Source organism: Podarcis tiliguerta (genome assembly GCF_965153285.1).
Source record: "Podarcis tiliguerta genome assembly, chromosome: 5".
In the NCBI taxonomy this organism is placed as follows: Eukaryota; Metazoa; Chordata; class Lepidosauria; order Squamata; family Lacertidae; genus Podarcis; species Podarcis tiliguerta.
Genome location: NC_139538.1, coordinates 62,956,546 through 62,969,727, shown reverse-complemented (window position 1 = coordinate 62,969,727; position 13,182 = coordinate 62,956,546). Strand labels below are relative to the sequence as shown.

Sequence of the window (13,182 nt, the reverse complement as noted above, 5' to 3'; positions counted from 1 at the left end):
TCCCAGCAGGAAATGTCTTCTAGAAATGTGAGGCCACTGTGGCCTCCCTCTTGTGCTCTCCACCCTCTCAGGGGCAGACATGTGAGGGCCTCCGTTGCAGATCTTAACATATGGACAGGCTGCAAAGGCAGTCCTCGAAATAACTCAGATCCGAAGCATTTAAGTTTTCAAAGCTAAGGTGCCTAACTCTGATTCCCAATGGTTTGATCTGCTCTCCCCCCCCCCCCACAAATTCTTCTGTCCTGCTCAAAATAGATTCCCAAGAGCCCACCAATTTTGAAGGTGGCAGCAAAATGGAAAAAAGTTGGCACAGTGCTGAGGTGGGCAGAGAAGCTTCAGCCCCGTGCCCTGATGGGGATGCAAACTGCTCCCTGTTAAATAAATGTAACCACCTCATTTTGAATTGGTCTTAGCAATGCACTGGCAATCAGCATAAGTGCCTCGTGAACCAATTGCCAGGCTCCTAACACGACACAGCCAGCTGCATTCTGTACCAATTGAAGTCATCTGGTTGGCCGTACCGAGAAGAGACCATTGAGCACTGGCCTGATTCAGCAGGGATCTTCTTATGTTCTTGGCAGTCTTCAAATACAGTCCTATGTGAAGCACGTTGCAGAAATCCAGCCCGCATATCACTAACACTTGGATAACTGAGGCAAGGTCAGACTGGTGCACAGTTGGCATACCAGTCTAAATTGGTAAAAAACACTCCTGGCTGCTATCACCACTCGAGCTTCCCCAGTTGGCATGGAGAACTCCAGAATTCCACTCTTTGTCCTCCAGGGGAAGTACATGTCCAAACAGCACTGGTTGCAAGCCTCCATCCACTCACTTTATCTGGATGGAACCCATCTTGTCTGGATTCAGTATCAGCTTGATGGCCCTCATCCACTCTATGGGTTGACTAACTCAAAGCCAACAAGTTCAAGAGTATGACATAGCTGGCTACAACCCTACATGTCTTTGCGGCTCTGCAGAGGAAGGTACCATCATGTATCAGGGATGCAGAGGGATGTCACATCCATAGTTCAATGCACTCCCCTCAGGTGATCCACCTGGGTCTTTCTCAATGTATGTGACACACTTTTAATGCTGCCTTAGCAAAGCAATCCTGCTGTTATTAGACTTAGAATCATAGAGTTGGGAGGAACTTTGAGGATCATCTAGTCCAATCTCACGCAATGCAGGACTATGCAGCTGTCCCTGTGACCTTGGTTTTATCAGCACTATGCTCTAACCAACTGAGCTATCCAGTGGACTGCTGTAATCATTCTGCAGATAACGTGGCTAAGAAGTGTCCAGATAAATTAATGAACATCCTCCATTCCTGGACCACGAGGCAGCATTTCCCACCGCTTTCAAGCAGGGGATAACAACAACAAAAGCTGGGTGAAGAATCACACCCATAAACGCCCTTACCTTGTTACAGCTCTCGTGCAGATAGTAACAAGGAAGCAGCCGATCACAATCATCCACCCCCAGCCACCATCGGGAGGGGAGGCGCTTAAACCTTTCCTTGGTGCAGCCATGGCTGGGATAGGGAGTCTTCCTTTCTGTCCAGAGTCACTCTGCAAGACCTGCCAGTTGACAGGCAAGGCATGAATGGAATGTTACCTGGCACATGGGTTATTTGACATCTGAAACAAAAAAGCAAAAAAGAAACAATAGGGAACAGATCAAAGCAAACCACACATGGCTCTGTCAAAGGCCACTATCAAATAGTTCAATGGAGAGGCAAGCTTTATTGTTTAAAGTTAAGCTTTTTATTTTTAACTCCCAACAACCGCAGGAGTAAATTCTATGCATTGTTGGCAGCAGCTGACTATGGGCCATATTCGCCACTTTAATCCAGAGTCACTCCATTGATCTCACTTCATGTTCTGCCTCACCCATAACAGATGGAATCTCTGCATCTGACAGAAAATCTATCATCAGAATATTTTTAAATCATAGCACGTTAACATTCAAAATGCATTTGAATGGACTGAATCCTGAACTGCAATGTCCTGTTGTTTTACTTCGATACTTGGGAGCTGGTGAGGTGAGGTGGCTTAGAGTCCAGTCCACAAACCAATATTTACTCAGATGTTCCATTAACATCACTAATTCCTAAGCAACCATGCACAGGATCACAGCCTTAGATGTATGATAGAACATCTGTGTTCATGTAAGAAGGAGGAGGAGGAGGAGGCGGCCTCACAGGCTAATCTTCCAGAAGTGCAGAGTAATGACTCTTAAAAGGTATGCATGCAACTTTCATGGCTGAGACAACAGCATTTCGCCCCAGTGGTGGAGGGGGAAAAGCAGTTAACGTCTTTCTAAAGTTGGGAAGGGTAGAATGTCAAAGCATAACTAACATCAAGCAGCCCAACTGTCAAAAGCGCCTTTGAAGATCATCTCCCTTATAGCTTTGCGTGAATGAGGAACTGTATCGGCAAGCTGGAATTTAAAGCCAGACCAAAGATGGGCACCACTAAATCCCAAAGACAGCCAGCCAGTTTCAAATGCAGTCTCTGCAGAATATGCTTCCTTTTCCTAGACCCATTCCCTATTTGTTAGTTTTAAAAGCTTTTATACTGTATACAGTACTTTTTAGGTTAAGTTGCCCCTCAGAGGAGATTTACAACCATGTTCAAATATAAATCCATCAAATCCAAAGGAGAAGCCAGTAAAAGAAATAAAATATCCAGTTTGGTTCCAGTCATATGCAAGCCAGCATACCAACAGAATAACCCAGCTATCTCTAAAGAATGTGATGTTGTTCATAGTTTAATTCAAATGGGTATATCGTGGTTTTATTATTGTTGGGATTAATTGTCCTGTAAATCACCATTAGGTGAATAGTGGTAGGCAAATTTACCAAATGAAAGTGAATAAAACACCTTATACCTTCATCTAAAAACCCACACAACCTCTTTCATTGGGCCTGTCAGTTGCCTGTCTGTACTCCTGTCAGGGCCCAATTTTAGAGTCTTATTGGACAGGGGTAGGAAGCTGTGTTGAACAGATTCCCAGTTCTCAGAATTCTCAGTTCCCAAAATTCTCTGGGGAAAACCTTAACAATTAAATGGATATAAAATCCGCCTCATAGATATGAATGGATTTCCTAACTGTGGTGTTGTATAGTTCTCAGAATTCTCTGGAGAAAGTCTTAACAATTACACTGACAGGAAAAACCTCCTCATATTTATGAACCGTTATTAGTTCATAGTATGGATATGCCCTCTTGTTCATCTGAGAACAAGGGAAATGGCTTCCAGGTCAGAGAGCCTAAATTATCTGGAGAAACCCTGGAGCTAAGACACTACCACAGTTTCCACTGCCTTACTCAAGCAAAAGCACTTCATTTGGACCATCAACATTAACATTCTGTTGCTCTGTTGAAAAGGATGTTTCTTCCCCTGCTGAATGAAGAATTCTTTTTAAAAAATAATACTAATAAAACAAATAAGCAAAGCTGTCTGGTATGTGATATAGTTTTCCTTGGAGGGAGACCTAAAATAGCCCAGCTGCAGCCTAATCCTTTAGTGGTTGAACACACAATATTCCTGCTGACAAGAATCACAGGCAGTCCCTTGAAACCTTATCCAATGCCATTTCTAGAAGGGAACTGAGTCCATTTCAAGATAAACAATGATAAGCAGCTTGGAAGAAGCTTTTAGTTCCATTTCAGCTTTATTAGCACTGATCTTGAGGCCAACTCTAATGTTATGGCCCCACATCATAACTACCAATAACGTACCAGGAATGTGCCCAGGACTCACATTTGTAATAGCTTGCGCAATGGTCCCTACCTTGACAGAACTCTGGTGTGGTGCCAGCCAGGCCAGGACTTTGGGGCAGAGGGCCAAGGTCCCATTCAGTGGAATGAGATATTCATAACAGGAAGCAGTTCTGCACATTTCCCTATACCTCTATATCTGTGCTGGGTAGAAGAGTATTCATGTCTTTCATCCAGTTGTCAAGGGTCTCCGTTCTTTATTTGTAAGACTGTGATCATTAAAGCTGCCTCGTATCCTCTGCTGCGCATCAAGTGCCCTGCTTGAACATACACACCAACTCCAAGCGAGATGTGGTTCTCAGATCAACAGGAGATCTGGCAGGAAAGTGCGTCCTAAGAATCTCAGCATTTTGCATATTAACTTTTATGCATGACTTGTTTTAAACATTTACATTCCATTTCCCCCAAACATTTCTATAAAAGCTGCTCCTTTATAGCTGTGCACATGACTTACATGCAACCACACCAAAAGTGGAAGAGAGGTTCGGAAGAAGGGTGGTGAGATGAAAAGGAGGGCAGGACTCCTGGCACCTTTAACAGCTGCAGAAAATCAGGATTGCAGCAGGGATAGCAGCCCTGCTCCCCCTTCCATCTGACCACTCTACTCAAACTGTTTTAAGTGCCGAGTGAAAAATCAGTCTGCTTCCAGAAAGAGGTTTATTACGTATCGGTGCTCTACATGCATCCAAGATTATTTCCAGTGTCCTTATGACATAGTGAACATTAAAATGTCAGTACCTAGCTTTCCCCAATCTAATCCAGATTTACCCTACCTGAAGGAAATCCAATGAGTTTTTAAAAAAACCACCTGTTTCCCATAACAACCCATTGTCATGTTTCTGGAAGTACCCTAAAAGCCATCACAATCCCCACCCCACACCCCGACAATGGTGTGTTGCCTTTAACTCATGCCTGAAAGAAATGCAACAGGTACAGTTTCCCCCTACGCCATGCTACTTGCTTGTCAGACAGAATGATCCCCTCCTCCTCTCTTCTAAGTGCTGTTTTGGGGGCTATCCCAGCTCTTCGATGAGGATTTGGGGGAGATGCAGGGGCCCCACTGAACGAGCGGAAGCCATTGCACTGGTTTCTGCTAGTGTGCCAGCTAAATTTAAACCAGTCCTAAGGGTTGTCTTCAACCAAGTCTTACTCAAAGTAGACCCACTGAAGTTTATTGACTAACTTCGGATCATTAATTTTAGTGGGTCTATGCTAAATAGGCCTTAGTTTAAGACAACCCCAAGAGACTTCATCTGGAAAACAAAGGTGTCATATCTAAATGTGACCTTAAACCTAGAGCTTCCCTAAAAGCTTCTCTAAAAGGCAGTGATTTCTACCTGCTCCTGCAGTGAACAACACAGGATAATATCACCAAGGCAACAATAAACATCCATAAAAATGGCAAAGGTAGTTTCTTTCCCAAATAGGTTTCATCTTAAACAATAGCAAACGCAGTACAAAAGAGTTCACTTGTGATATATCAGTGGTTCAGGTTTAACAAACTGAAGAACATTGTCCTCTTTCTATGCTCCTCCTGATGGAAACATGCAGATGGGGACAGATGTACCCCTGCTTTAAGTCATTTACATACTGTCTTCTCTTGTATATTATTTACTACAAAGCTCGATGACTAAGCTTTTTAGCGACGAAACGTCGGATTACCGGAACGACGTCCGAGCACTGAACCACTGGTATATCACAAGTGGACTCTTTATTACTGCATTTGCAATTGTTCAAGGTAAAATCTGTTTTGGAAAGAGAATGAGCACTGAACCACTGATATATTACTAGTGAACTCTTTATTGACCGTGTTTGTTATTGTTTAGGATAAACAATTTGGGAAAGAAACTGCCTTAGCCATTTTTATGGACGCTTATTGTTTGTTTGCAGATAGTTGCCTTGGTGATACTATCGTGTGTTGATTGCAGTAGTCATTGTTCATTTTTTTATTCTTATTCTCCTGCAGTGGGCAGCTGAATGAAGGAGCCGTGTGTGCTAGGCTGCAGTCCATTCATGAAGGGAGATGGTGAGGTCACTTTAAGAGCTGCGTAGACAAGGACATCTCAGTGGGTGTGAAGTGTCATGCAGGGCGAGAAGCTGTACCTGAACTCTTCTAAATTGCTTTCAGTAGGGCATTTGTAGAAGAGAGCTTACAATCCCAGTTACCTTACGGGCATATTGAAAGGATGGCAAATGAGCCTGGATCCTGCAGCTGGCAACTGGCCTCTCTAGCCCACTAAGGGACTTCAGGGGGAAAGGTCACTGCCACACCATACATTTAAAGCACATGGCCTCCCCTCTGGGAACTGTAGTTTACTCCTCGCTTAGTTACAAATCCTAGCACCCCAAACTGCAGTTCCCAGAATCCTTGGGGGGGGGAGTCATATGCTTTAAATGTATGGTATAGATGTGACTTTCTATTGCTGGACTTTTTCAGACCAGGAAGCAGAGGCAGCTGTGAAGCCTGCAGTCAGAACAGTGAAGGAATGTTCAATGGGAATAAAGAAAACACACCATCCATGGCCGCTGTGCAATGTTAAGGTAGGCTCAATCCTGCACCCCACAAAATGATAAAGAAATTCTAAACTCTGAGGATAAGGAGGAAAATTGAAGATTATTTTTTTATTATTATTATTTTTGCAGGGGAAGAAAACATGGAGGACAGGTTTTGGCACAGAACTAATAGAAATATCCTGTTGAGGCTTTGTTTTTTAGGGCCATTTGGAAATACTATTGTATTCAACTTAGTGCAATGAGACACACCTTCCTAATCTGTAGATCAAATGTTGAGAAAACTAATCTCTGCATTTCCTCAAGGCAAAAACATCACCAGCATCACCATCACTGTGGGCAACAGACTTTGAAGAGGAAGCATAGCAGCAAGTCAATAAAATGGAAGGTGTTTTTCCTAGGCGGTATCTCTGTGTTTCTGTTGCTTCTGGGCGGCGGGGGGGGGGGGAGAGAGAAGTGATAGGGATAACTTGATGAAAACTGGACAGCTGTTAAAAGCTCAGCAGCCCCATGAAGGGCGGGAATGGTGAAGCTAAATGGAAATCAGATACATGAGAGTGAGGATACTTAATCTGCCTCAACTCTAGAACTCGTGAGTAGTCGCCATCTAAAAACACGTACTATGAGAAGCTGTACATGTAACAGAAGCCAAAAGCAGAATAAGTACAAGCTCTCGTTCACATCAACATGAAGTCAGAAACAGCATCCACTTGGTTGGACAACTGCAAAACAGTGTGGGATTAAGTATTAAGGGCTAGACATGATACAATGGCAGCACTTCAGCCACACTGGGAGCTGTAGGGGCACAGGATGGAGCCTGAACAATTAGAAGGAAAGGAAGCAACCAGAAAACCAATGGAATTTCTGACATTTTCTTTTAGGCAGTAGACCCCACAGAACATCACAAGGTTGTGTGTCGGTGTTGTTTCTAAATGACACCTCAGTTTCAAACATAGAACTTAGAAGGCTGATGATCAAGAAACAGAAACCCAATGGGCACACCCCATACTTAATCACCCCATGCTTTGGACTCGGGCTACATTTCCCATCAAGATCTCTTTCCCAGACCATTACACCTCTTCCCTTGTTAAATACAGGGTTGCCATGTGAAACCGTCCTGCCTCTTTAAAAGCTGCCAATCATGATGTCGCTGTAATCTTTCTCACTTTGTTTTCCCCGCAGTCCTCCCACCCACCTTTTCTCCAACCACACCTTGTTCCTCCAGTTTGGATATCAAATCCAAACTCTTCTTCTTCTCTTCTTATTTAATTAATACCTATGTAATATGTGGGACGCGGGTGGCGCTGTGGGTTAAAGCCTCAGCGCCTAGGACTTGCCGATCGAAAGGTCGGCGGTTCGAATCCCTGTGGCAGGGTGCGCTCCTGTCGTTCGGTCCCAGCGCCTGCCAACCTAGCAGTTCGAAAGCACCTTCGGGTGCAAGTAGATAAATAGGGACCGCTTACCAACAGGAAGGTAAACGGCGTTCTGTGTGCTGCGCTGGCTCGCCAGATGCAGCTTGTCACGCTGGCCACGTGACCCGGAAGTGTCTTCGGACAGCGCTGGCCCTTGGCCTCTTGAGTGAGATGGGCGCACAACCCTAGAGTCTGTCAAGACTGGCCCGTACGGGCAGGGGTACCTTTACCTTTACCTTATGTAATATGTATATAGCCCAGAAATCCTGGACTGCACACAAACCCTGACAGAAAGTGTAAACTGGGTACATGATCTTGAGCGAAAACACTTACTGAAACCAACCAACCAACAATTTCCATTAGTCGGCATCATAATTAAGTTCCAACCCTTTGTAGATTCCAGGGGAAGAATTTCTAGGTCAGAGAGCCGGTCCTGGAGGCAAGCTGGAGCTTCAGTGTTCCTAATTTTAAAAAGAAACTTGAGCAATGACCTATTTAATGCGCACTTCCGGTTCCTCAACTATATCTCTTGGTATTTTCCATCCCTAATTAGTGCTCTCTCCTTTTTACATGGATGTAATTGAGGTCTTCCTTGCTATCAGGGTGGAAATCAAACAAGGCTAGGATCAATTGTTTCCTAGTCTTGAGCATGTAAAGATACCCAACCAGACCCACTGGCTTTTTTTTAATCGAGCATGTATTCTGATAATGGACAAAATCCATTACTAGTACTATAATATTAATCTTTCTCAATGGCCATTACTTCCACTTATTGCAGGTTTGCTTTGTGCGCTATGCTTCTGAAAATTATGATGCCTATCATTGTATATCATCGAGCCTCATTGTATTGATTCCACCCTCTCTCAACTACCACCACTGTTGACCATCAGGGGATTTATGGAAGCAATAAAAGAACATATCCAAAAGTAGGGGATGTCCACAGCTCAGCCACAAGAATCAAGTGAGATTTCTTTAGACATATGGGCTTTTTAAAAAGGGGGCTTTAATATGTCAGTTATTGATGAACATGTTGCAACAATGAGGCTCAATACTGCAGTGCAGCCAGCAATGCAAACACAAATCATAAATCTGACAGAATCCCCATTAACCAGGTTATTAGAAACTCCTTGCTTTAAGAGCTCATTGAGTTTGTGGGAAATGGGTGTGTTTCAGTATACGCTGGAGTTTCCACAAAATTTCACCTAAAGTAAAATCAGAGGTGAATTTGGAAAGGCCTTGTTCAACTAAACTGATCTGTAGGGACTACGAGAGAAGTTGTTGCTGTTGCTAATGTTTTATAAGTGGTAAATAAGAAAATGAGGTTGGGGTGTGGATGCACTCACACAAGAGATCACACATGCCTCATTTATTTTCACTTCCAAAAACCAATATCTGTTGTATGCCACCATAGCCCACTTGCCTAATATGGCACTGTATCGGCAGCACCAAATACTCAATTCCCAAAATTGACTTGAAAATTTATTCAGTGCTCCTGAATAAACCAAGTTGCCTAGAAGCCATAGGTCGATTGAGCAGCTTTGAAGCAGCAATCCTCCCCATCCCCGTGTGAATTCTGAGGTGGTACAGTCCTAACAAGGAACAGCGTAGCTCAAAGGTGAGAACAGATTCCTGAGAGATGTTTGTTGACCTCATGTAAAGGTTTGAATACATTTGTGTCACCCTGGCTGAACCGCCTCCAAATCTCCTTTGCCAATCCCGCTTCAACCCTTGACCTGAAGTTGAGGCAGTCACAGAGGATAAATAACATATTGCTTCTGTTTCAGTGCTGCGGCTGCTACAACTGTTTCTGCTGCTATCAGTGGCAATGTTATTTCATATCTATTAGCAACCAACTGTGTATCAAGAACACACACGGCCTGTGAGTTTATCCTCTAAACCAGGTGGGACTAGGATTTTAAAAGAGACCAAAAGTTTTATTAGCCAGCAGAGAAATTGTATTGTGACCCAAATACAGAAATGTATAAACAGTAGAGACTGAAATAATACGGGGTGTGCACTGATGAGAAGTGACCCATTTTGACCACCCCAAACCTTTTGCACATAGAGAAACATTATAGCATCATGAGCACAAATCATCATGAATGCTCAATAGAAAGAATATCTAGCTGAGCCCATAGCTAATTTAAGTTGCAACACGTTATTTTTTTTAGATTTCTAAATAATGTAAACAGTTTGGAATGGCAACATTAGTTGTTGTGGTTTTTTTAAGGAATAAAGGCAATATGTGGGGCTACCTCTGAAGACGGTTCAGAAACTTCAACTGGTGCAGAATTTGGTGGCCAGGTTTCTCATCGGGGCAAGATGGTTTGAATATATTACACTGCCCCTGGCCCAACTGCACAGGCTGCCGATTACTTTCCGGGCCCAATTCAAAGTGCTGGTTTTGACCTTAAATGGCTCAGGACCACAAGGTCCACCTCCCTCCATATGAACCAACCTGAATGTTGTGATCATCATCTGAGGCCCTTCTTTGAGTGCCCCTTCTACAAGAGGTCTGGAGGCTGGCAACACAAGAACGGGCCTTTTCTGTGGAGGCTGTCCATTTGTGGAATGTTATCCCTAGAGAGGCTGACCTGGCACCTTCATTATATATATTTAGGCACCAGGCAGAAATGTTTCTCTTCAACCAGGCTTTGGGCTGATTAACAGTCCAAGGCCTTTTAAATGTGTTAGTGGAATAAATGATTTTGCTTCCGTTTTTGTTTTCTTCTGTATTTTGTGTTATGTATTTTGCGTTCTTATTTCGTATTTTTGAGTTGTGAACCACCCTGCAATTTATTATAATAAATAACAGTAATAGCAATATTAATGTAAACCCGTGTGTATCTGAATCCGTAACGCTTTGCTTACCTTGTAGATTTGGGAGCTGCCGGGATATGTACTGTCAGCAGATCAGAGCAAATAGATGGAAGGACATATCTGTAAGTAAATAAACGTAAGGTGGTTCTTTAAAACAAAAAGGACTTATATAAAGATCATTGTACGTCGCAACATGAGAAGCTGGGCATGTCCACACTTTTACATCCCTATCTTACATCAAGAAGTTCAAGAGGAGGCAGAGGAGTTGAAGCTAAGATGGGAGATAATCCTGGGCCTGATAACATGTAACATCAGGGGATTGGCTCCACACTCTTATGAAAAATGGTCCGTGGTGGGTAGGATAATTCTGGATCTGGCTCACAAGGTGAAAAAAAAAATCCCTATCCCTAATTTATAGTACGGTCACTCCAAGACACATCTCACCCCCAATTGTTGTTAATCGGTAGCCTATTGTGTTACGTTGAAGTCTAGATTTGGCATGTGTTCCAAAGATAAAGGCATAGTCAAGATGAGTGCTACCACTAGGCAGCATGAGATACTTCGACTCAGGTGAAAAATCTCAGAATTGTCTTAGAGTACATGACTTCTGCTCTCATCTTAAGTCTAGAATAGAATTGTTGGGCTAAAAGCAACACCACAAGAAAAGTATCAACTGGATAAAATGAAATGAAACAATGAAAGAGAAGAAAAAGAAGTGGAGGTCAAGGGAAAGCACTTTTTCCTTACCTATATGGATGTTAGGAAACTTTGAACTGGTCACACAACTAATGCTCTGGTCTTTCAAAGAGAGAGACTCACATTCCATAAGTTTAAAGGTAACTGGTGTGGCCAGGCAAGTCAGCAAATTCTCTGTGCTCAATGAGCAATTTGGAGTTGCTGAATAACTCACATTCCCAAATGTCTATTTTTCCGTATTACACACTTTTCTCAAAAGCTGTATTTTGAACTCCCACAGTAGAACAAAAGAAAAAGACCATGTTGTTATCTGAGTAACCAGCCAGCAGTAACTTCATGAACAGGGAATGGTTATTGGGGGGGGGGGGTGTCCTACAGATTTGCACAGTTGCACTCCTGACTGTAACTGATATGGACAAAGGTTTTCAGGAGCTGCCATTTTCTTCCATTTGGTTGTTGACACTTTCCCCTGCCCTTCTACCAAAGAGTGTTACATTTAGAAAAAGAACCCCCGTCCATTTTGACATTTTACTTAAGTGTGTTCATATTTCAATAATGTATTTTTAAAATAATCAAAATAAAAACAAAAACAACCCAATAACACACACACCCCCCGATAGCATTGGCTGCCAAAGAGGAACATTTTTGCCCTCGCAGCTTATACTATACCACAAGATCCGAAGGTAGTTCTATTATGCTATCTTCAGGATTTGATCAATGGTATTTTCCTGAAGTGGGACATGGGTGGCGCTGTGGGTTAAACCACAAAGCCTAGACTCGCCGGTCAGAAAGTCAGCAGTTCAAATCCCCACGACGGGGTGAGCTCCCATTGCTCGATCCCAGCTGAAGTGAATTGTAGTCCATGGAAGCTTATGCTTTAATAAATGTCTTAGTCCTTAAGGTGTCGCAAAACTCATTCTTTTTTGCAGCAAGAGACTGGCACAGCAGTTGTCTGGTAGCCAAGTGGCATGGGAAAATATGGAATATCACAGTCTTACTAAATCAACATGCTACAGAAGTGGAAGACTGACAAATGAACATCAGAAAAATAGGCTTATCCAAAGATGTTATTTGCAATGGTTTGTATATACTGTTTTAGAATAATCAACTATCTACTTAGTTTCCCTCTCTTATAAACATGTCTCTCTCCCACTCCATCATTTCCAAGGTCCTTATGTACACCAGATTGTTAGTTATTATTATTTCTATGAATATCTGCATAGGTATGTTTCATATAGGTGTCATCATTTTAATTTTCGTAGCAATATATGAATGTATGATTGGACTCTTAAGTATAATATACGTGTTGTTTAAAATAAATAAATAAATAAATAAAGGAGGTAGTGAAGTTGCTGCTACTCTTGAGTAATTCAAACAGGGGTGGGGAACTGAGCCTGGCCAGTGGGCCAAGTCCTAATCTCCACATACACCCAGGGGGCAAGTTTGACAAGTGGGCGAGACCACCCACTTGTCAATCACCTGACATCATCATGACATTGGGACGCAACATTGCCTTTGAAGTACATTTCTAAGTGGTTTCCGTAGAAAATGGAAACAGAAAGCTGTCTGCTCTCTTTCCAACAGCTGTGCCAGAGGAGAGGAGAGCATGAGTTAGTTGCTTGCTGCTGATTGGAACATTCTGTTCTACACTCTTAATGTATGCAGTGCCTGCCTGAGTAGACATGGATGTAAGAATGCTCTTATTCCCATTAAAGGTCATATGGGGCCAGGGACAGGAGAAGAGGCCACGTGAGATCAAGGCGTACCCTTGCATCTATGCCATGTGTGTAACCAACACACCCTTGTGCGAACCTTCCAAAGAAAATGGAACACATCTGTGCCAGCTTTTCATTAATACTTGCTTTGTTTTTTGCTTCATTTGGAAAGGATTAATCAACGATGGGATCATTGCCCCTGCAGAATTCTGGCTGTGTGCAATGACAGGTCAGTTGTTTAAAGCAA

The 13,182-nt window shown here is 42.9% G+C and overlaps 1 protein-coding gene across 2 annotated transcripts in view; it reads right to left on the bottom strand.

The window, feature by feature from the left end:
- Positions 1–13,182, bottom strand: part of SLC16A12 (solute carrier family 16 member 12) — a 39,547-nt gene that overhangs the window by 11,818 nt on the left and 14,547 nt on the right. The window contains exons 2-3 of one of the 2 annotated variants that reach the window (XM_083443684.1): positions 10,576–10,644; positions 1,420–1,637 (exon numbers count right to left, since the gene is read on the bottom strand). In XM_083443684.1, the coding sequence (XP_083299810.1) occupies positions 1,420–1,529 (110 nt within the window). In that variant the 5' untranslated portion in view covers positions 1,530–1,637; positions 10,576–10,644. The remainder of the gene's footprint in view (positions 1–1,419; positions 1,638–10,575; positions 10,645–13,182) is intronic. The other variant, XM_083443685.1, reaches the window with a different exon arrangement.